This window comes from Bacillus rossius, chromosome 7 (assembly GCF_032445375.1).
Source record: "Bacillus rossius redtenbacheri isolate Brsri chromosome 7, Brsri_v3, whole genome shotgun sequence".
In the NCBI taxonomy this organism is placed as follows: domain Eukaryota; kingdom Metazoa; phylum Arthropoda; class Insecta; order Phasmatodea; family Bacillidae; genus Bacillus; species Bacillus rossius.
The window spans coordinates 50537922-50563032 of NC_086335.1; the positions used below are offsets into that span (position 1 = coordinate 50537922).

General features: G+C 36.8%; 2 protein-coding genes across 2 annotated transcripts in view; one reads left to right on the plus strand and one right to left on the minus strand.

Annotated features, from left to right (window-relative positions):
- The window catches only part of LOC134534553 (guanylate cyclase soluble subunit beta-1), a 31590-nt gene extending 23102 nt beyond the window's left edge, over positions 1-8488 (plus strand). Inside the window, exons 11-12 of the mRNA XM_063373034.1 lie at positions 1473-1688; positions 7496-8488. Of these exons, the coding sequence (XP_063229104.1) occupies positions 1473-1688; positions 7496-7819 (540 nt within the window). The 3' untranslated portion in view covers positions 7820-8488. The remainder of the gene's footprint in view (positions 1-1472; positions 1689-7495) is intronic.
- A 377-nt stretch (positions 8489-8865) lies between these two features.
- Positions 8866-9930, minus strand: LOC134534554 (uncharacterized). The gene has a single exon (XM_063373035.1). The coding sequence runs from the start codon at positions 9928-9930 to the stop codon at positions 8866-8868; it is 1065 nt and encodes a 354-aa protein (XP_063229105.1).
- Between the last annotated feature and the right edge of the window lie 15181 nt (positions 9931-25111).

Genomic DNA, 25111 nt, shown 5'->3' on the forward strand with positions numbered 1-25111 from the left:
GGAAAACCCGGGACACAGTCATGCGGGGAGTAAGTTTACATGCATTAAGTGTAGGAAAATATAGGATACAGGGGATATTCTGGATGAAGAGTTGGACAGACTAGAAGCCAAAATAGAAAAATAAACAAACATAAATAAACAAACAAATAAACAAGTGAACACAGAAATGGGTGCATCCGCTACTAAGACGACGACTTTTTAAAATCTTTTGACGAATAAATTTTTTTGCCTTTCTCTTTCTTCTCTTCTGCACCCGGGTCATCCCAGTTTGTGATAATACTCTTTACATACTCTGTTCACAACTTCGTTTTAGAATTTCTATCACTTAATTTTTTACGTGACAACGTCTAATAAATCGATGAACGCCGGCTGCACGCACGAAAAAGTGTCCCGTTACGCACATCGTCCCGTTACGCTGTGTCCCGTTACGCTCATTGTACGCTTGTGCCGCATCTATCTCTCTTCCACTCGATTGGAACAACCATCGATTTGACTTTTTCGAGGCACATTAAACTTGAAACACTCCCATTCGTTTCCTACTTTTCCTATCATCGTCCTATCCTCGACAGAATAACACCGATTGGAAGAAGTTCAAATAGCAAACATGTATAAAAGTTATAGTTAAAATAATCTCAGTTCGTTTAACTAATAAACATATTTGAATTAATGAGTGCAAATAAAAGTAAATTTATCAATTAAATTGTAGATTTCAATTCACTCCTTCTTTGTATCCATACAAAATAGTGATAATTAAAAAAAATTATTCATTTTTATTCATAAAAGTGTGCAATCATTTCATCAATGTTTTGTTATGACGTTGTAACGTTAAACTATCGTCTGTAAACCGACTTTACAGACAACCAATTTTTTTAAAATGTACAATTATAGAGTTCAGGGCGTTCTTCTACCTCTGAAATTAAGAGTTCCAAATCTATACTCATTGTTGAATGCCGTGTCTATGCCATACGAGGCACAAGCGCCATGCCTTGGCGTGACGGTTCGCGGCAGTCGCTGCTACAGTTATGTCGTCCGTGAGAAGAGACAGGTTTTAAAAACAGCGTGTTTAATCGTCTATGGCGATCGCTCAGAGACTGTTTGACGGGCGACAGAAACGGAACCAGTTGCGTATTTTTAATCGCGGCGATAAAAAGAAAAAAGTCGCAGGTGTGCATGGATCAGTTACAAAGCATTGGTTCCATCAAGAGCGACTTTTAAGTCGCTGCGACAGAGCAACAGAAAATTTCTCATGTGTAAGGGTCCTAAGAGTCGCTCTTCTATAGCTCCCGCCTTGTTACAGGGTTGACATGCAGCACTTTTATTTTGTTCTATTTTAAATATGACGACCGCTGTCCTATCTCTTAATTTTTATGTTAGCTATATGCTTAAGTTTTTTTTTACGAACTAATGGTTGCAGTCCAAAGGTGCCGAGTCGCAGAAGTATGTAGTGAGTGGCGGGTGGCAACACTATGCAGGTGGTGCGCATGCTGAACGAGCTGTACACGGCCTTCGACGTGCTGACGGACCCGCGAAAGAACCCCAACGTGTACAAGGTGGAGACGGTGGGCGACAAGTACATGGCGGTGAGCGGCCTGCCCGAGCCGTGCCGCACGCACGCGCGCTGCATCGCGCGCCTCGCCTTGGACATCATGGACATGGCGCGCGAGGTGCGCGTCGGCGGCGAGCCCGTGGTGAGTGCCATAGAGTAGTACCGTGCCTGGTGAGTGCCATAGAGTAGCCGGGTGGGCGTCGAGTAACAAGGAGGTAGACTGTGCCTGGTGAGTGCCATAGAGTAGCCGGGTGGGGGTCAAGTAACAAGGAGGTAGACCGTGCCTGGTGAGTGCCATAGAGTAACGAGGTAGACTGTGCCTGGTGAGTGCCGTTGAGTAGCCGGGTGGGCGTCGAGTAACAAGGAGGTAGACTGTGCCTGGTGAGTGCCATAGAGTAGCCGGGTGGGGGTCAAGTAACAAGGAGGTAGACCGTGCCTGGTGAGTGCCATAGAGTAACGAGGTAGACTGTGCCTGGTGAGTGCCGTTGAGTAGCCGGGTGGGCGTCGAGTAACAAGGAGGTAGACCGTGCCTGGTGAGTGCCATTGAGTAGCCGGGTGGGTGTAGAGTATCAAGGAGGAGAAGACACGCCTGAACGTCAAGCCATACCATCAGTATTACCATTGAATATATATAACTTATAGAAGTCGCGAGGGGATACGATTTATTCTGCCAGTTTTGGAATCAAAACTGAGGTAGTTGCAAGCTCCCCCACCAGACAGCTCTGCTTTCGAAAAGAAGGCACTCGTGGTTAGTGTCTCCCACGCTAGAGCGCTATAGTATCGCTTGTTTCAAGGTCGCGCGCGTATTATATCTCTCTCTTTCTCTCTCTCTCTATCTTTTGTATTTTGTTTCCGTTGCTGTGTGGAGGGTCAGCGCATTGACAAGGCGGGAGGTTATGCTCGTCAAAACGATACGTAAATATATTGAACACAAATGTATTTTGTTTAAAGAACCGAAAGTGAAAAAATATTCCTTGAAATATTACACAATTATTTAAAAAGAGCCACATATATCAGTACTTCATTGGTGTTGGATTCCAGATGGTGTAATAATTATTGTATTTGAATAAAAATCGGTCCAATTGGATATAAAATAAATATTTTATCCACCAAATTAATTAAAGTACCTCAAAGAATCCACTTTAATATAAATTCAACCAAATGTATGCAAAGAGGAAATTATAAAATACCAGACACTGTTATATAAATAGTTGATCAGTGTAAATCTGTGCACGAACTTAGTCATACATTAATAAAAACTTTAGTAAGCTCTAACACAAGAAACTCGTTTTTATCGGGGAAAAATATTGTATGTTAAAGAAATAACTAAACAGTAAACATGTACATACATAATATTTATGTTCGCATACGTGCAGTGAATATTATTTTGCAGTGATAAATTAATATTTTATTAACATGGCTAGATCTAAAAATGTTTATACAAAATTTTAAAAATATTTACTATCTATATACTTTTCATAAGTAAGGTTGATTTGTAAATTCTCCTTCAGGAGCATCATGCAACACAGTGCATTAAATTGCATTTCAAGTCACATAAAAAAAATTAAAAATGGGTGGAAGTAAAATAAAAATACCACAAACAAATGATTATACGTACTATTTTATCGTCTTTATAATTTACAAATAATGAGGGCCCAATAACTTTGAGTTAAATTGGTGTATAAAACTCTAGCGAAAAACAGTTCTCTGTATTCTAGAGTTGTTTGAAGAGTTTATTTACATGCACAAAAACTTTCAATGTAAAAAAAGCCACATAATCATCCTACCATAGTAGGTGACATTTTTGACAGTTCGTACAACGAAATTTGTGACTTTGACATATGAATTATGTGAAGCATTAAGAATTTGTGAAGCAATAAACAAAACTAACACATATTCATGTAGTGCAAGACTAGCTAATCATGTATTAATTATTTTTGTTTATTTTACAGTAAAATATTCAGCGGCCAAAGACTTAAGCCGTTGCAATAAATGTAATCTAAAGCCATCTTAAGTGAAACAAACTGTGGCTTAATGAGGCCCAGTAATATTGAGCGAAATTGTATTCGTGCAAGTTCCCATGTACCACAGCTGTATTTACCTTATATTATATGTATATGCATAATAAATTTAAATATCACTTAACAACTTTAAGAAAAAATAAAACAGAGTACAATATAAATTTCAAAGAATTATTTCATTCTAAATATCAGTATATAAAACTCTTCCATTGCGTACAAAAATTTTGTAACTTTTACTTCCGTACATTCATAACGATACGAAACATGCACAATGCCATCTAATGACATTTAACAAAACTATTGTGTTATTGTCCCTAGGTATTCGTTACGTATACGTTTTATACGTTAAGTAAAATAATCTCATTAGTAAGTACTATTTTTTACAACATTAACTAATGTAAAATATTTCATTGTCGAGCTTTAGCAAACGACTTACACACGTGCAATCACTGACACGTATAGAGGAAGGTTTATAAATCAATGACTCGTTAGAAAATGTACGTTTTTGTTTCATCTGTGAAATATGTAAAAATACGATCGTGTAAAACGCAGAGGAATAATCAACTGTCATATGTCAGGACTGAGATTATTTGTCAGAAACGTTTGTTGAAAGCTTTCAAACTAGCAATAGTTCTAACGAAGGAATAAATAGCCCAGTCAAAATATGCTAACATTTCGCTCGTAGTCGAATTAAATCCGATATTTTTGTTACACTTTGCACGTATTTAGTAGTGTCCAGGGAATTAAAATCAAAAGTCATGATGAATAGGAAGTGAGGTAGTCAGAAACTAGAAAGGATTATAAAAAAAAGGCATTTGTTTTTTATTTTCAAAAAAATATCTCGTAAATGAGTAACCTTAAAAGAAAAAAAGGTTTTAATAAAAAAATGAAAGAGTATTAAAAATCCTATAAAAGATTATTTTCACATTTAATTTCTCCAATATTGTTTGAGATAGTCTCACTTAAAAAATGAGTTTTTTTATTTATCTCAAACCTTTTCCTATAGCAACTGACCTATATATTTGTGAACCGTGCTTCTCGTGTGCCAAATGCTGTCACTTGACTTTACAAGACATGTTTAAGCTAGAGTCCATGATGACCCCAGAATTAAACATTTTTACATGTCAGGGTTACTTCTCAAAGAAAAGAACTGATAGCGTTTGGTCAGACAGACCACAGAGCAGACTTAAATGCGTAACATGAAAATTGTTGGAAACCTCACACGAGGACGAGGATTCACTGACAAGTTCTTAAGCGAGTGGACCTTGGGGATGACTGCATTTGCATCTGCTCATCATTGAAGAGTTATGCGCTACTCATTTTATATCTTTGAACGACTAGATTTCTGACAATATCGAAGAAGTAGGGATGCCACAGATTAATATAAGATCTCTGCTTAGCTAAATAATCACCCACCATTTCCTGGATCACAACAAATCATGTCTATAGCAACTGGACTAGTAGGGGATGCCACAGTTACCTTTTTCAATGCTATAGTAATTGGCGAGCAATCAATACAGAGTAATATTGGAAAAATGCTAATCAAGCATTGTCACGAAAAGATCAAGCTCTCCCTCTGGCGAATATTAGCTACACTATTACATTCAATTGTAATAGCTCATTTATCATTTGTTAGTTTTTCAGAGGATAACGATAAGTGAAGAAAAATAGGATGACTTGATCATGTATATGCAGTATGAGTTGGCTCCATTTAATTTAGCTCTCTTTGACGAAGCTGGGATACGCAAAACCAAGAAAGCAACCATGTACATGTTTTAGGTGACGAGGGAGAATTTGGACTTGGAGAACCCTGACTTTGTTCTTAATGGTGGATTCTTACTACACAGTCATATAGCCGATAAGAGGTACTGATTCCTCTATTTGCCCAAAATATGTCAATTACATTATCATTTCCTATTTATCATGACTGTTGATGTGACGGTCCGTGCAGACCACTGAACAATTGAAACACAAAATCATAAACATCGGATTGAATTTGAGCACATAATATACTTTGACTGGGCTAGAAGTCTATAACACCTCGTGTTTAAATGCGTACCTAATTTTTAGAATCTCAATATAAGTGTCTTCCAGGTTAATTTTTTTTCTGGATACATAATAAAATATTTTGGAATTTAAATTGTTCATAACTTAGGTAATAACGGTAGAATTCAAAGCATTTTAAACCGTTTTATCTACTTAAAAAAAGTACGGAGGTGGTTGTGTGGACCAATTTTTACCACGTTTTTGTTTTTATTTTTGTGTAAAACAAAAGTTCGAACTTATGTTTTTCTTAGGCTAATCCACTTAAAAAGTATGTTCTCTTGTAAATAAACGCAAAATTTTTCACATGACTTTTTTGACAGCGATCATTAAGCTACTAACATCTTAATATTGTAAAGTAATAAACAAAAAATACTAATGCAGCTGCAGTCTATCTACTCACAAATAATTAATAGTTTAGTTATTTCTTAAGTACATATTGCAATCTATATTGAAATTTTTGTTGAAACGCTTGCCAAAGAAATGCATTTTATGACAGACGACGTGGGTAATACTTGGCTAAAACTTTGCGTTTATTAAAATTTACATCGAAAATTAACTAGCGTTCACTCGGTTTTAGTCAAAATGATGAAATTAAAAATATGTGGTTGCTGTAATATAATTAGTTTTTTAAAGAAATTAAAACATGGATATTTTAAATATAATAGAAAAGAATTCTTTACTAATTCATATTAAATAATTAGGACTTTCCTCGCATACTTGCGTCAACTTTTTTTTACACAGTATATAACTGATAAATAATGTAAAACAAAATTGGCAAGTTATAATTCACAACTTCCCTGTTATTATTTTTAACTGGAAAATGAAACATTGATGTGCCTTTTGAACCGATCCTCGTATTATGACAACCCGTGTACGCACATTTATTACCCTTCAGCATGTCTGATATTATAAAATTATCAATGCGAAATAAAGTCAAAATAAGTAGGTATTTAACTTTTAAATTAAATCATATTTTAAACTCAACACGGACTGAAGGCCTGATACAAAGTTCTTAGGAGCTAATTTTCACGTTACTAGGGTACACAATCCCTCGATACAGTGATCCCAGTAACTGTCTTCTCCCGGGGTTTCGTGGCTCTCAAAGGCAGTGGTAAGGAATACTTATCGTCAAGGTCGCCGAACGGTGCTGATACCAGCTTCCCGTGTATGGGAGGGTGAAGGGAGGTGGCATGACTGGCTGGTTAACGTAGTACGTCCTAAGACCGCTAGGGGCGTGCGCTGTCGATACCCAGCGATTGAAGCGATCGCTGCGACGGAGCTTCCTACTACTACAATTCTTCTGCGAAACCGGACAGAAAATTTAACCTGGGCTCGCGACTTCTATACATTATATATATTCAATGGTATTACTTACTATCTGCAGTACCCGGCGTTAGCCCGGGCTGAACACAGGGTGATAATATTTATTGTCCACGAGATAAAGCAAAATGGATAGCTCTATACGACAGTGTGGTGTACAACAGAGAAATGACACGCAATTACTGCTTGTATGTCTACAACCAATGACTTTCTGTTATAAAAAAAAGAGTTTACCCATGACGATTGGTTGAACTGTTCAAAAGTAGATGCGCTGGTAGCGCCATCTAGTGGCGATTTACAAAAAAAAAATGGATAGCATAAAATATTTCTCCCTGAAATAAAAAAAAAACACTTCTATTTGCCAACTTTGACGCCGATGCGACGGTCAAACTGTGTCGGAGTTTATAAATCTCATACATAGTATCAGCCATATATGTGTGTATTGCCTCAATGCGGTAACTGTTAGCAATGTGTCCACGGCGATTTTAATGGTATTATTGTTTTAATGGTATCGTTCGTTGTCGCTGACGCTGGTTTGGTTCGGTGTTGCTCGTCCTGCCAGAGGATCACCATCGGCATCCACTCGGGCGAGGTGGTGACGGGCGTGATCGGCCACCGCATGCCCAGGTACTGCCTGTTCGGCAACACGGTGAACCTCACCAGCCGCACCGAGACCACGGGGGAGCCGGGCCGCATCAACGTGTCCGAGGACGCCTACAGGTGCGTCCTCATCTCCCGGTGCACGGCATTTGGTGGCAGGCGTGAAACAACCGGTACATTTCACTCGAGACCACTTGAGGGACTTGCTACACACCTTCAACTTCATTTCTTTGACATATATAATGTTAATATCATCGCTCATATTTCACAGTTGCCAAAGAGCTGAACTGTTGAGAAAAAAAATTTATAGTTTCTCGATGTTACGCTACAGAATAAGGGGAAGCTTGGTACATAATTTCAGCTCTTTGGGGCTTTTGTGTCTGGAAACAAGAGGGAAAAAATATGTTTTAGCCTAGGACACTCCAAAGCTCAACTTTTATAACTTCTTTCTTAGTGAAACACTAGGGCACAAGATAGACTTATGTACCTACCCATTTCAGCCCTCTAGTTCTTTTGATCCGGAGATTTCGTGATGTCAGTGAGTGGTATTTAGGTTTATTTATATACATATACATACATTCTCTCACTGGTACATACACCTTGAATCCAATCACGAGAAATCTTTTATTTTGTTAATCATCTGAATAGTAGCTGCAACAACAGTAAAATTTGTAAATTACATGTACTGCACCTTAAATCAATGGTAAGGCCATTAATGTTTTTCAGAAAAGGCACAGTATATTTGCAGCAATGCAACGCAATAGATTATAATATAAGAGAGAAGGGCAATTATTGGATTTTTGCTCTGACTCTCATGTTTATATTTACTTTGCAATGAGTTTATGACATTCACGAAAGAAAAATGCAGGTCATTTTAGGAGAAATTAATTTGTACTGCATTATTACATACCTGGACATCCGTGAAGAACCTAGAAACACAGTATAATTTTTCAAATAAACACGGTGGACGAGTTAAAGATGTTATTTTGTATGTTAGAAACCTCAACAGCGGACAAATAATATGAATATACAATTTTAAAAAAAAACATGAACATGCAAGTACACAGAAAACAAAAGGTAAAATCAGCCGATGTTAAAAAAAATAAACAGCACAGAAAATTAGCCAAAAAAAACATAATAGCCTAGTTGGCTAACAACGACGAGACGAGACAGTAACAGCAATGCGCGATTGATGTTACGGTATTGTTTGGCCGTTGTTGGATGCTTTGAAAGGGGTACTGAGTAGACGTGGACATGGACGCGGCTGGAGTCAGTCCTGGCGGAGGTCCAGGTAGTCCCGCAGCGAGGCCGGGAGTGCACACGCGGCTGGAGTCAGTCCTGGCGGAGGTCCAGGTAGTCCCGCAGCGAGGCTGGGAGGGGCAGCAGCGCGATGCCCCTGGGCAGCTGGAAGCCGCGCCAGAGAGCCTCCCGCACGGCGCAGCGACACAGGTGCTTGAGCTCCGGGGGCGCGAGGCCGCACCTGCCCGGCGGGACCAGCCCCTGAGGCGCGAGGCACGGCTCCAGGCCGGGCAGCGCCCTCAGCGCGAGCCTCAGGCAGGCCAGGTCCCGGCAGCTGGAAGCCCCGCCGGAGGACTCGGAGATCCTCGCGAGCAGGGGCCCCAGGTCCGGGGCAGAGACCCTCGCGCCGTGCCGCAGCAGCAGCTCCAGCATCGGCAGGTTGGCGAGCTGCAGGGCGAGCCTCGCGGGGGCAGCCCCGCTGTACGGGTCGACGGGCACGTCGACGGTGCGCGCGCGGACTTCCCCGTGCTCCAGCCTCGCGCGCGCCGCCGCGTCGAACAGGTAGGCTGCGGCGGCGACCGACTCCTCCGGCGTGGCCGAGTCCCCTCGCCAGCCGCTCACCAGCTGCGCCGCCTTCCCGCCGAGCAGCGCCCCCGCGAGCAGCCGCTCGAAGCTCCGCTCGCAGCCGTGCACCGCCACCAGAACCTCCGCGACGACCTTGTGGTCGCGCAGCTCCCAGTCCACGCACAGCTTGGCCGCCACGTACAGGACGTCGTGGTACTTTCCGGAGCGGCAGACGCCGCCGTTGGAGGCGCGCGCGTCCGAGTGGTAGCGCAGGGCGCGCCGCACCGCCGCCGCGACGGCAAAACCCGGGTCTGAGACCCCTTCGGCGAGGCACCAGCCGCGCGCCGCGTTGCTGAGGAAGTCTACCAGCTGCAGGCGGCGGCGGCGCAGCATCAGGCTGCTGCGGTCCAGGCCGGCCACCACGCTGTCGAAGTAGCAGTCCAGGAGAGCGTCCATCGTCGTCATTGCAGAGCCGCCGTGTCCCCGTCGACTGTCGACTGGGCTCTTAGTCCGCCGCTCTAACGCGATTACCTCGCGACGCTTCCGTACGGCTTCCTCGCGAGGTGACTTGAGCACGGTGGGGGTCCGTAACATCGATTATTTCGAACCGTGCGTGCTCAGAACTTGAGTTGTAACTATGAACCAACGTGGAGGATTATGTGTTTTGTTTATTTGTATTTGCCTACGAATTTTAATTTTAATTCAAAGCGTAACCGTGGAGATGGGAATTTTCTGGAAACGGCTTGCTGTGACGTAGGTGAAGTCATTTTTTTAACCTCAACATTGCCGTTCTGTCCCACCAAAAACATTACCAGTCTGATGATGGTTTGTAAGTGTGAATTAGAATCTCCGACGTTGAAAAGTCGCTTCCATGAAACGGTAATTTTAAACTGTTTCCACAATGCAAACATCACGCTTCAACCAATGTTTTGGGCGTCTAAACAATATGGCGCAGACCATGAATTGAAAAAAAAAAAAAAGATTCAAGTGGTTACCATTTATCATGCAGATGTGGCTGTACCTTGGTTGTAACCTGTTCTATAAGTGTTTGGTCTGTGGTTTTTATGATACGCATAGTACTCAATAGGAGTTGTTTTGTAATCACGAAATTATTTTATGAATTATTTATAATTAATAAATTTATTAAGGTCGTGTGTGTTTAATAAAGAGTTTAGTTCGATTAAAAAACGATCAATTAAAATTTCAACACCAAATGTGATGGTTTTCATGTGAAATTTTTAGATTTTTAAGGGATTTTTGTAAGCCTAGCTGATTTTAATGTTTTCATACAGTTCGAGGAATTGGGCAATATTAATATTAATTGCCAAATGTAATGAATCCTAATTCACCATGTAATATATTCAGTAACACTCATGACACGAGTGACTGACTTAAAAAATAAAGCGGAGCTATCGATCCACCACGTCTTCCCTCCAATGCAATTGCCTGACTCCCATCAACAAACTTCCACAATTCCTAATTAAAATTAAAAATTGCATTACCAACCCAATCACAACCAATCACAGCTAGACTCAAAAAGATATCTTTAAAGCCTGAAAATTATAATCACATCTCTACCATCAACTTTATTTGTTGGAAATTGAGTGTTTTTAATATAATAATTACAAATAATAATCGGATAGAAAATCCATGGCAGATATTTAAAAAATATAATAAAGGGCGGCATGAATTGGGGGGGGGGGGGCTAGGTTATTTTTCGTTTTTCGGAATACAACCTCTTTCATTGCAGAGGGGGTCCAGGGTTCCACAAAATACGTAATAAACAATAACAATGGTACGAAATACCAATCAAACCAAACTTTTAATATTATTTTTTTCTGGAATATTCTAAACAATAATTTATTTCTTTTGTTTATTTTTACTTCGATAATTTTTTTAAATTTTGGAGTACGGGGATAGGGGCTGCTGAACACTTACTCCCCCCCTCCTTTTCCCATCATCTATGTACGCTCTTGGAACTACCGTGTCCATGACGCGATATTTAGAGTACTTCACGTCACTTAATGTGAGCATATGATTTTTTAAAAAATGCTATTGCCATTTTCCAAATAGAAGTAATTTTTCTCTGCTGAAGCCCGGGAAACATATACATACATAAATATGCACATCTTTTTTTAATGTATACGGCATTTGGTAGCAAGCAGTAATTTCGAGAATGGAACGGAAATGAGTGACCACGGTGCTGCCATCTGTGGCTAACGACGCGATCCATAGTTTAAAATTTTAAATATTTCGTCGTAGCATTTCGTGTCCGAGTTCCGTGTTATAAGCGTATTCGCAACACGGGAACGCACGAATTCGCTCGTTACCGAGTAGGTACTTCTTTTGTTCAAACGCCACTGTTTGCGGTGTCCGCAGGTACCTGAGCCGAGGCCACAATGCGGACCCGATGTTCCACTTGGAGTACCGGGGGCCCGTCGCCATGAAGGGCAAGTCCGAGCCCATGGACGTGTGGTTCCTGTCGCGCAGCCAGGAGTACATCGTGTGAGCCGCCGTCGTCTGAGGCGCAGCTGAACCCAGCTTCCGTGACGAACCTCTAGTCGCGTGTCCGTGAATGTCTGCCGTCCGCCGAGTATTAGCCTAGGTCACGAACACTCTCGTCTCTGAAGTTACCCGCCTCAGTTCATACGTTCCACGCGGTTAAACATGCCGTCTTTTTTCCAGTGGTGGAAAGTTCACAAAATATTATATATATATATATATATATATATATATATATATATATATATATGCCTAAATATATCATTGTACCTAATTAACTGGCACAGTTTCATTTTTAAAGTTTTTGTGCAATACTGATAAGTAGAGACCTGCAAAATTCGCGGATTCATTTCGTGAATTGCTACAATTCAAACAATTATACCTTAGCGCTGCTTCTGCAATTGGTTCACTGTTCATCTGGAGTAATGAGGGCCAATTAGAGACCCTCGCTCAAAGAAGTGTCGAATCACAGACACTCGGTCGAGACGACTCACAAGCCAGCAGCCAATGAACAGGTGGCATTTACCCGAGTGTGTAGAGTGTAGTAGAGTCTATCCTGGAGGTCATTGAATCCGCTAATTTTGCAGGTCTCTACTGATAAGGCGAATGAAAGGAATATAAAAATTGGAACTTTTTCAGGAACAAATATTTAATTTTATCTGGCATTTTATGATTTTAAAACGTTAAATAAAATTAAATAAATATTTCGAAAGAAATTTGAAACATGTGTTCCACTCAGTAACCACCAGTATTGCCTTCAGACCCAAAAATGTAATGTTTTTTTATTCCATTTAGTTCTCCTTATCCGCGCGGCACAAAAAATGTTAAATATTTAACTTTACCAGCTAATTATACAAAAAAAGTATGCACTACATTTTTATTTTATTTTGTTGAAATTCGGCTTCTCAAAATATCTACAAGTGTAACCATGTTAAACTAATAATGAACTAAAATTGATCTGTAACGATACATACTTCCTTAAAGAGCAAGTTGATGTAAATTTAATACTACTTAGAGCATCTCAATTAAATATTTCCATTGCCTAATAGTTCTAAATAAAACAACGACAATAAATTAGAAATTCAGCATGATAGGTTTATGTTGACTCCAGACAATGTAAAATCGAGAACAGCCGATAGTCCAGTAAATTACGGCTCTGAATCAAAAAACAAAAATTCAAAAAGTATTGTAGTTTTCAAGTTATGTGCAATTTTTTTCAAACATTTTTAAATCCTCACACTGCAGCAAATTATTATAAACTGTGAGTAAACATTTTGCCACGCAAACATATATAATCCTAGTAGATTTAGTATTGATAAAATTCAAAAATAAAATATGTTATACGTTTTAGTAAATAAAATATTGCAAAATAAAATTGATTATAATACCGTAAATTAATAAATTTGCTAACTTAGCCAGTTATTTGGAAATATGGCTAATTAATGCAAAGTAACCTTTTTATAGCGAGAATGGTAAAATTTACAGAGTAAAAATTGTTGTCGCATAAGTCGTACATATAAATTCCCCCCCCCCCCCCCCCAAAAAAAAATGTAGCATGGATTTTATTGTCATTGCGTAGCAAAAATATTTTAGTCACAGTATTTAATAATTCTTTGCAGAGCAGTAATTAAAAAAAACTTTTGAAAAATGCATATAACTTGAAAATTACGACCCTTTTTTTAATTTTGGGTTTTGATCAAAACCATGATTAGTTGTCCTATCCTCTGCATGATGTTGAGTTATGGGACGCTCTGTAAATACTAGGCAAGGGAAAAGTTTATTTATATTATATATGTTAGTATTAACAGTCTTGTGTTGAATTCACTTTCGTTTAGATTAGTTGTATCGTTTTTTATTGGTCCTTTATATTCTAATCAAGTCATGTTAAGCAATGGAAAACATAAATTCAGATTCGTCAGTCAACATAATCCAGTGCTCTTTCTAATTTAATTAGCGTCTGTTCTTAATCCTCGACAAATGAATAAGATACCTTTTACGGGAGTGCAATCAAAAAATAAATTAGCATGTCAGATAGAACCGCTAAGAAGGAGAAATGAATGATTGTCGGAGAAACAGCATTACCCGGAGAAAATTATATAAAGTGTTTTATAATGCAAGCAGTTTTTAAGTAAACGTTATCTAATGGAATCGCCTTAGCGGTAGTCCTGTGGGTGTTAGATATGGGCTGTGCGTATGTGATTCCCTACAAATTATATAAATCTTTACCATATGGGAGGTGAAAAATAAATAACCTATATTCCAATCAATGTTGTCGAAATTGTGCATGTTTCCCATTAAAGAGGCAGCGTTTTCAGTCCTTTTTGACTTTATTTCATGGTGAGGGGTGATTATGATATTTTGGCACCATAAATTTTGATTATTGCTAAGTCAATTTTACTATATAAGTATCATGGTCTAAAATCTCACATGTATGAATTCACAAGTGTCTCATTGTAGAAAAGTATTTTGCTTTGTGTGTTATGAATACGTAGTAGAAATAAAATAATACTCAGATTTGTACGGTTATTGGATTAAGTGCCAAATTTTAAAGTTTAGGAAAATAAAACCTACATTAATATACAAAGCATTTTCATGTACCTGAAGTGTAAATAAAGAAATGGAAGAACAATTCATGTGCTGTGCATGTTTTTGGCAGGAATAAGAACGTTTTTTTAGAGTGTGCTATTTTTTTTACTAACTCGGAATGTACGAAAAGCCAACACAGGACAATGATTGTTTATTACTTCAAATAAAAGTTAACCATTAGTGGGTGTTCTGACGCTCTGTCGGATTGCGACAAGCGTCGTTCATCTTCTGTGAATGGTAAGTTCCAAGGAAGTCCGTGAGTATGGGAGCTGTTCTCCTCTCTTGGCTTTCACCATGCTGTCCACTCATTGGCCACAGACTTCTCTTCAGTCACTTTGGAGTAAAACTTCTTCGAACAATTGTTCTTACAAACACATTAGATACCAAAGAGTTGTTTATATAGTTAAATTCATACACACATTACAATCATTTTATAAATAATGTATTTTCATTTCTATAGTAATTTCAGAAAACATTTATAAATCTCTTAATTTTACAAGCTATATGATATTTACACCTGAAGAGATGTTTGGAATGTAAAATATTTAATGTAATCAACTTATTTGCGAACACTGTTACGTTAAAATAATAAATCAATGAAAGAGAAAACATTTTGTAATGTCAACGAGAAGAGAATCAAATTTGAGAGCTGAGAGATGTATTTTGGTAACTAAAATCCTCTTTACTTAATTTTATAATTTGGATAGATATTTTTTTATCAAAAAAAAACATGTAAGCTCATTGGACTACAGTTAGGTATGCCTACGCCAGAGACTTAGTTCCTCCTTTTGATTGGCGACCGTCTGCTAGAGAAGCCATTGCCTTAATATGGCCAGGGTATTCCAGACTCGTTTGCTTCCGCATTAGATTTCTGTGAATCGTTTGCTGGCAGTATACATGCACCTGAAAGAAACTCAACCATCCACGAAACATAAACGATGTTACGGTGTATTGCACAAATACTTTTTCCCGAAAACAACATGCCACATAGCTAAAATACAAGTATTTTCATAGATATTAAAAATTCACAATCACAAATTTTCAGGATAATTTGTATTTGGGTTATCAATTTGTATGGGGCTAGGAGAAATTATTTTATACTTTTGAGTCCGTTTTAAAAACGTGGTATATTGTAAAAAAATTATTAAAATAAATATGTTTTGCTTTTTAAAATGTATAACAAGTGAGTATCGAAAGTGAGCCGACAGATTACCAGTCTATGTGTTTCCCCACTACGCCACACCGCTGAAATAAAATTGGGGAACAAAATCCATTTTTTAAAAATCTTTACAGAGATTTTTCTTACTTCCTAGAGCCCACTCAGGCTAGATATGTTAAGAAGTCGAAAGGAGCACCCGCCTGCTTCTACATTTTAAGCCAAATTGGTGAGCACCAACTTGGACTTTCCTTGTTAGATTAAAAAGAATTACTGGGTTATAAAAATTTTATTTGAAGGAATGACACTTGCTTGAAGATTAAACTGCATGGCAAACGAATATTCTTGATTTAAATACACACTTAACACGTTAAAACATGCTTTCTTCTGAGAGATCCCAGTTTGCTTGGGACCCGCATTCTCAAGGCTCCAACTTTCAACTGACAACTGTGGCAAAGTTACAAGTTATTGCTGTGCATTAAACCCTTACAAAGCTCCCAAATAAATTAAAAATTCCAAACCTTACCCGACGATTAAAACGAAACAGTTTTTGGTTAATATACCTACTTTAATACGAATCTCCCATTTAACACAATGTTAATGACGGGTTCAACTACTACTAGCGCTGTTAGTTCGCAGGCCGCCGCGAGCTTCACTAAGAAGACGGAGAATGTAAGTAAGTTGCCACAAATATCTATATGACTGTGTCAGAGACGGTAACCCACCACAATCAATAATTACTTGGTAATTTTGAATCAACTTATTTTTAGGTGGTCTGGTTGCCTGTAGCCAGTCACAGCTTCTGTGCACGGAGTCAAATATAGTTTACTGTTGAATACTAAATAATTACGGTAACGGTAAATTTAGTCATTTTCTTTAATAGATGACTCTGTGTATAGGCTACGAGTGTAACAGTTTATGGTTTTCCTTAATGGGTCATGTGTGACAGTCATAAAACATTAAACTCGTATGAACAGCCATTTTTTAAGGACAGGAAATATTCTTAAAGTTAGTTCTTCAGTGCTCAGTCGTAAACTGTGCGTAAGCTTAAACTTTGAACATTCTCGCGCTTGTCCGTTCGACTAACCACCACCCATTTATCGGACTTGGCCGTTTTCAAAGCGCTTCGAGGTTTCTGAATAACAACATTTCATGAAATCAATATTTACAGCCTTAATACATTTGCTTAGCAGTCTTTCACGAAATGAGGATTAAAGGAGTGGTTATGAACCTTTACTGCACAACAAAAAGATTGGGTTAGTTGTTTTTATTTTGTCTTAGGTAGGTAAGAAGCCAAATTAAGTTAAATTATATCCATAAAAATTATATAATCCACGCGTTATCCTCCATTATTCCTCTTTTTCAACTATGAAATCAGAGATGAGGAATTTCTAAAGCGTTTATAACATCCATATTTAAAGGCGTTACAATTTTTTCTCCCAGGTGGATATTCTGTGTACCTACTACGTAGGAACAAAAAACACTTTTAATTAATTAATTTCGAAGTCATATTTGACTGACAGTCGCATAGGGCTTTGCTTGTACACGGATAGCCATAAAGACCCGGCCATATTCAACATAATATTAACAGCGGCTACAACGAACCCCATTCCTTTGTTTATTTTTGGTTTTTTTAGTCTACAAAAAATTAATGTTGCTGTAGGTGGTAATGTGTAATTATAATGCAAAAAATATATAATTAACAGAATAAAACCCATAATAGTACATAAATTAATCAAGAGTTTTATATATTTACTAGATAATGCCCGGCATGCGTTGCAATGCCTCAATCAATTTTTTTTTTAATTTTTTAAACGTATACTAAGCATCTCTCTTTATCTCTCTAATTCTCTATCTCTCTATGTATATCTCTATAACTCTCTCTATCTTTCTATTTATATCTCTATATCTCTATATATCTTTCTAGCGGACCCGACAGACATTGTCCTGCCCAAATGTACTTTTTGTGAGATATGGATATGGCGGTAAGTATTTCTACGCTGGACATTTTGTATCTTCTCATTATACATACCCCTCCTCTTGGGCACGCCATTGCCGTTACCAAAAACCTTTCCCATGGTTGCGCAGAAGGCAACAACAATGCAAAAGCCCGTTGCCATGGAGGCTAATTATCAACAATGCTTAGTTTTTTTGCTTTTAAACCGTGTATTTTTAGTTTTTCTTAACTCAGAATCGAGATAAAATATCCAATTGTGAATCTAAACCATCCTCGAATCCCCGTGAACTCACACACAAAATTTCATCAAAATCGCGTACAAACAGACAGACAAAAAAAGTACTGTTTTATTATAGTAAGATAGATAGATTATTCTTACATGTTCGCATCCATGCAGTATATGAAAAATCAGCATGCATAGCCCCACACCTATAACTATACGTATCTGCTGCCCACGACTTTTTCCGCATGGAATTTTGTATTATCTTGCACCATTTAGAAATTTAAACATTATAACATAACAGTTGATACAGTTGTAGTAGTTTTCTTATGTTCACAAATGATAATTTTTCTCACCTCTATTTCAGTCTTTGCAATAAAAATATGTTACTACCTAAATTTTGAGTAAATATGTTTCTACTTTCAAATGTAATGACGGGAAGACACTTCATAAAATGTCTTTGTAAACCACATTTACTGTTTTTTCCGTCTCGAGCTAGAATGTAAAGATTGTCTGCATTACTGACCCGCGAGCAAGCTACATACATTTCAGAGAGAGAGAGTGAGAGAAAGACACCTATTGAATGTCTATCTAACTAATTTTTTTATGAGAGCATATTTTCATTAAATAAATCATGAAATCATTCAACGATAAAAGCTGTTTATTTAATTAAGCGGACGGGTTCGCTCCAAGGAGAAAATTGACGCGGCGAGTCCTCGTGGACATAGAGAAATGACACACACTCACTATTTGTGTGGCTATGAAACATGATTTTTTTCTGCAATTTAAATTGTAATATACAAAAAGGGTATTGAAAATTGAAACAAATATGGCGACGCTATAAACTGTCAGGATCTTTATTTTTTTCTTACTCTCTACTTAGTTCCTTACAATAGCAAAACTCAATGGCTTCTAATAATGCGTTGCAATTTTTGCTTTAAAAGCGTGTTTTTTTTTTTAGTTTTTCTTAACTCAGAATCGAGATAAAATATCCAATTGTGAATCTAAACCATCCTCGAATCCCCGTGAATTCACACACAAAATTTCATCAAAATCGGTCCAGCCGTCTAGGAGGAGTTCAGTGACATACACACGCACACAAGAAATATATATATAAAGATATGGAGCTACTAGATATTAATACCGTACTTGTGTATGTTTGCTGCAATGTACGACTGTAGCTAGACAGATTGAATTACATGAATCCAAGTGTTATGTATAATACTGCGTTGTGCTTGTGAGCAGCTTATTTTGATCGTGACAGGGCTTTAATGGATTATAAGTAAGCCCAACGACATTACTTTCAAATATTACCTCATATAGGCTAAATATAAAGCACTGAGATCCATTTGTGTTACACCTCTCCTCTTCAAAATTAGTTTATTTTAAAACTGATAGCTTGGAATGTAATAATGAAACTTTTTTGTAGAGTTACAGAAATGTGTTGTGTTGACAGTATAAACAGAGCCCGCGGTGACAATTTTAATTTTCCTTTTATGCCCACTTTTCGGTGAAACCTATGGACATTAATGGGAAAAGGAATAAATAAATTTTTATTCGTAAGTACCTAGTTTCAAGTTCTGGTCAACTACCCTAAATAATTTCAAATTAGTTGTCATGATTTCATTAAAAAAAAAACTTTAAAAATTTGTATTGGATCATAATGACGCAATTTCACCAGAATGTGACTTTTGGAATTTACAAATTCAACCGGAATATTATTTCTCGGGAAAATAAGATAAATTAGAAAAATACAGTCGAAATTTAAAATTCCAGATTGGCTTAAAAAATTAGTTTTGAAGATTTCATTTTTCAGATTTCCCTAGGGAGGTTTTTCACATATATCTTCACCCTCGGTAAAGCCCCTCTCAAAAATACGAGGGCCCCGCAAAGTCTAGGGACGCCACTTACCAAAACTATTTTAATAATATATGTTCGAAATTATATTTAAAATGGAAATGTTCTAAAAAAACGTTCTATGTCATAGAAAGAAATAGCTGCAAATATTAGGATATCATTTTTACTAAATTTTACGATTTGATGTAATGTAGCATATAACAAGTGAGTTTTGTTTGCTGAGAAAACGTGAGGAAATCTGTAAAAGTTGATTATATTGCCGTAAGATAGCGCGGCAAGCACCACAGCTGGCTTGTACTTAGATGTGCCTAGATCCTTGCATTCTGAGATCAAGATCTTGTCTGAATCTAGTAACATAATATGTATATTATACATCGGCAAGTTTATTTAGGTAATACAAATAATGTGAGTATTCCAATAATCGCCAGTAATGTGTAACAAATAACCTTGGTAACGAACAAATTCATGGGTTCTCATGTTGCAAATACACTTTTAAATAAAAATTCGGACATGAAATTTAATTAATTAATTAATTAATTTTACCGAATTGTGTTTTCATCTACATATATGGACGCGAATCACACGTAGTTTCCGCACCCACCGCTAGAATTCGCTGCCCTAGCAGCTATGTCGATTATTGAATAATTTAATTAGCAGACCTAAATTTTAAACTAGATAATGAAACGGTTCCGATAATAGGTAGCAAAAAAAACTTGAAAAAAAACTCCGTCGCTACTATAAAACACTAAGGAAGCTTAAACACTTTAAACGAGCACATTCGATCTCCTTACTTTGGGCACAAGCTACAATTGGTCTTTACTATAGGATGTTAAATCCTCAAGTTTATACATAATTATATATAATATATAACCACACATAGTTGTTCTAAACTAAACCATTAATATTTATATTACACTTTTACTGTAACTATATATAATTAGAATGCATCACAAATACTATCAAAACCTTTAGTACATATTCGTTTTAGGGAAGAACTGAGAATATTTATTTTTCCTTTCCTTTTTTCTTTTTAGCCCAACTGTGTATATTTTTAACAGGATGGCACAAATAGTTGTTACAAATAAGTACTTATATCACATTTGCACTGGAGTGATTCATTGGTTCGTTGAAAAAAAATTTTTTTTTCCAGTGACGAGATTTGCACTACGTCCTTTAAGGGGCCTCCCTAGTAAAAATGTTTAGCGCGGTGGGCCACTGGCCACGTGCTACGGCCAGTGGTTGGGCGGGGCGATATACCTGAGACTGTCGCCTGCGCCGAGGTGGAGGGGGGAGAGGGCGTTTCAGCGAGGGGGGCGGAATAATGGGAGGGTTGTCATTGTGTGGAGTCCATTTGCTACTTATACCTGCGTTATCTGCGAACAAGATCGTGGCAAGAAAGGTGACTGTTTTTCCCTTTCGCTACATTCAACCAAAAGATAATGTTCTCATATTGCCTTGCTTGCTTCCTGACAGTGTTTATTAACTTGAAACATTAAATTAGTGTTGCGATCCAGTCCATATCCATGAAATGCAAACAATCGTCAATTCTGTTTAAAACATGTATTTTTATTTCAATTAACGTTCTACATAATTAAGAGATTTACATACATTACAAAAAATGCTGTCACCAACAATCGATGTGTTAGCTTGTATTTTCAGGGGGGGAAAAATGCAAAAATTATATCATTAAAAAAATTTCCAACATTATACTTTCGAACTGACATTTGTGTGATGAATGGTTTTGCACGAACAGTTATGCTTTCATTCATAAAAGTATTCCGCACCGCGACGAGAAATCACGTCCTACTAATAATTGAGTAATAAAACTGGGAATAAAATGATGAAAATAATATTAATTATTTTTAATCTTAGACACAAATCAACTTTTTAAATCGCAATAACGACAAATAAATTTTTAACTTACTTCCTGAATAAAAAGTGCATGTCAAACTTACTTTTAAATTCTGTAAAGAAAAAAAATGTCAGGAACAAACAAGTGTTCCCACCAACGACACATCGTCAACTTTGTATTCTAGGGTTCACGTCGTATTTAGTTACACTAAATATTACTGCATATTATTATTTTCTGGCTCTTATTACACGTTTAGCATTTTATTTTATTTTTGCATATTTTTTTAATGACTTTAACGTTGCATAATATGATGAATAAGTATACACGAATGAACTGGAATCACGTTTCGAGTTACATACAGACTGTTCACTACGAGCAGTGTAAATTTCTTAGCTGTTGCAACAGCGGCCTACAGGTGGATTCAGACTGCAGGCTTAGTCAGTCACGCTGAATCCACCTGAGTTCAGATTTTATCGAAGACAAGTGCGGGTGGTATGGAAGAACTCAGTGTGCACTGACTGTTGTGCTCAAGGTGTCAGTGAAATGTGTAGCTGGAATCACGGGCGAAAATTTGTAGGATTCCCATGAGGCCCACGGGATAACGTGAAGATTTTGCAAATACAAGCGGGGCCCCCTCAGACGGACTTTTTTATTTCAGGGAGGTTCGGGCCACCCTGAGATTCTCCCCTCCTCCCGGAATCTACGCATGCAGCTGGAATTGATTTTTAGCCAAGTACGTCATTTGGTGCTGTATTTAGGCTGTCAAAGAAGATACGAAATATGGCTGCTTTGATAATTGACGATAACTCCTTTTTATTGTGGAATAGTACTTACCCATCTACAAATAAATCCCTAAATATACCACCACTACTGTTGGGGATTTTCTATACAAACTATCAAAATAATTTTGGTTTCGTCACTGTCACTAGCTATTATTGTATCATACGAAAACATGTATGTTTTGTGTATTAATTTACGGTATTCATCTCTGTCAAAAAAATATATTTTTCGATAATAGAGTGTAAGCAAGGTAGAATACAATGGCTAATTTTAAAATAAAAATGGAATAAAGTATTTTTTGCTTGCAGTAGTTCAAATTTTTGAATTAATTTAGTTGTTTGTTTAAAAAACCCTTCTAAAATCAAAGAAACTACCTACTTCCTTAATAGATAAATAGTGCTTTAAGATCACACGCTTTCATAAATATTTAAACGCCAACATTTAAAATGTAGATTTCACATAATGATAAAATCTTATCTATTTTCATGGTCACGCCTAATGGAAATAATACACAACAATTCGTCATATATGTTTTTTATGCTTTAAATAACTACTCTACACATGAGCAAATTTCAATATACATAAAACTGAGGAACTCTGCATTACATTTTTAATCTGTGTACGACACTAACAGAAATTGAAGCATAAAACAACATTTTAATTTTTTAATTAATAATTATTTCATCAACGTGAGCTTTGCTTTCATCTCAATGAAGCCACTCTACATAGAGGAAGTGCACATGTATTCAGTCTTAACATTAGACCCTCCGGATCACAGAGTAAACGAATGAATGGAATTCATAACATTACGCAGGGTTTTATGACATATTTTCCCTTCTACTCAATCGCAACATCTCACTTAGCGCGTAAAATGGTTTCAGTAAACATAACATAAAAAATATTTCCCCCATGTACAGTAGAGGAAACTAAAATGTTTGGAACACTGTAAACTAATTGTATTGTCATTTCTGTAGTCGCTCGAAGTGGCAAACTATGTATCTTTGTTCAATAAAACGAAATATTAAAACAAACAAACAATAACATTACGTTCAGACAATTCGTTACGTGAAGTGAATGTAATAAAATACACAAGACAGTTACACACACCATTACCAAAACACAATCCCATAAAAATCAAAATATTACATGTCGACTTAAAATTATTATTATTCACCATGATAATTTCTTGCGGGTAGCCAGTAACAAAGGGACACAATTTTTATTCATTTAATTAACTTTGACAAAACTTGTAAAACCTGGCATGAGCAAAGTAAGCTGATTCACAATTTTATTTTGCGTCAAAATATTAAACATCAACTAGTAATGAATTAAGAGTATGCTTCGCTTGGTAGAACACCGAATATAGTCATCTCCAGGTATTAAACTGAATTTTGAAAGAGGGACTCAAGTTTCTGAAGAAGTTGTTAACTTTCCTGATGATCCATCGACAGTTCGTAAACGGTCTCATCGTCGGGATGTCGAGCTTGGGACCTTTTTCCTCACCATAGTCCCGTGATCTGTTCTACCATTCGCACAGCTATCCCAACCTATACAAATAGCCGAGTGATACTGCTCCCGTTGCTTCTATCATGGAGCTCGCCCGCAGTCGTACTTCCCTATCCAGCCTGCGTAATACACGCGTCCTACCTGCTAGCCGCCAAGAACGCGTCCATTTGTGAAAAAGCCTCACCCGCCAACAATACTAACTCATTAATTATAATATGCAAAACATAAAAACATTACATATGCGATAAAACAAAATTTGCTGCTGTCATAAGCCGAAGAAAAAGAATCAATTTGAAATATAACATAGACAGATAAATCTAAAATGGAGTTATCGATAGTAATGTTTTAATAAACAGAATAATATATGTCTTATTAAACTAAATACGTGTTCTTACTGACAACCGAATTTAAAAATAAATTAAATTACTTTTTTTTCTTTTTAAACCATAACCGCATAGAAGAAACAATACTTTTGATACAATTTTTTGCATAACTATACGACAGGACTAAAAGTACATTGTACATAATAAGTATTTGCTTATAGGAATTAATGCTGCAGAATATACGAATAGATTCAAATGCATAGAATTTAATATATTGTCAAATTTATTAAGAAATATGCATGTAACAAAAGATTGAATTTGAAATGAATTATCTGTTTTTAACTACAAATAGAATTTATTCATATCTCACTTTCATTCAAACTTAAGAGTGTCATTTTCAACAACAAAATAGCCACAACTACACTTAAAAATATTTTAACTTGATACTTATATTGTATAACTTTTGATGAAATTAAATGTTAAGGGGTTCATTTAAGTTTGTAAGGAAACATAAATACAACGTTCAAAATAAATAATAAAAATTTTGTGTAGTTAGGAGCTCCGCGTCATGCAAATAAAGGAAAGTTAAACTTTTCAGTATACGGCTACAATAATTATAGAGGAAAATGTTATTTATTCTTTACTTTTAATTCCCGTTTGGAGAAAATAAATCGATAAGTACTATACCGAAAGTATAAAGTTGAAGTTCAATATCGCTTGTCAAGTAAGTTCAAGAACAAAATTAAAAAAAAGAAAATTTGTTTTCTTGAATCTACTTTTTTCAGAAAAGTATACATACATACAATATTATTATATTATAAAAATAAAAATTTTTAGTCCGTAAGTATAAATTACTGAAATATTTTTTAGTTAATTAATTTTTTCATGCGAAGAAATATTTAATTGTTAAAATCACGAGAACATAATTTATTATATTTATGTATTCCAAAAGCTTATGTTAAAGATCGACTATATGCTATTCAATTTGCCCAAAAATTTTACTGAAATAGGAGAGCATTACAAAAACACAATTTAA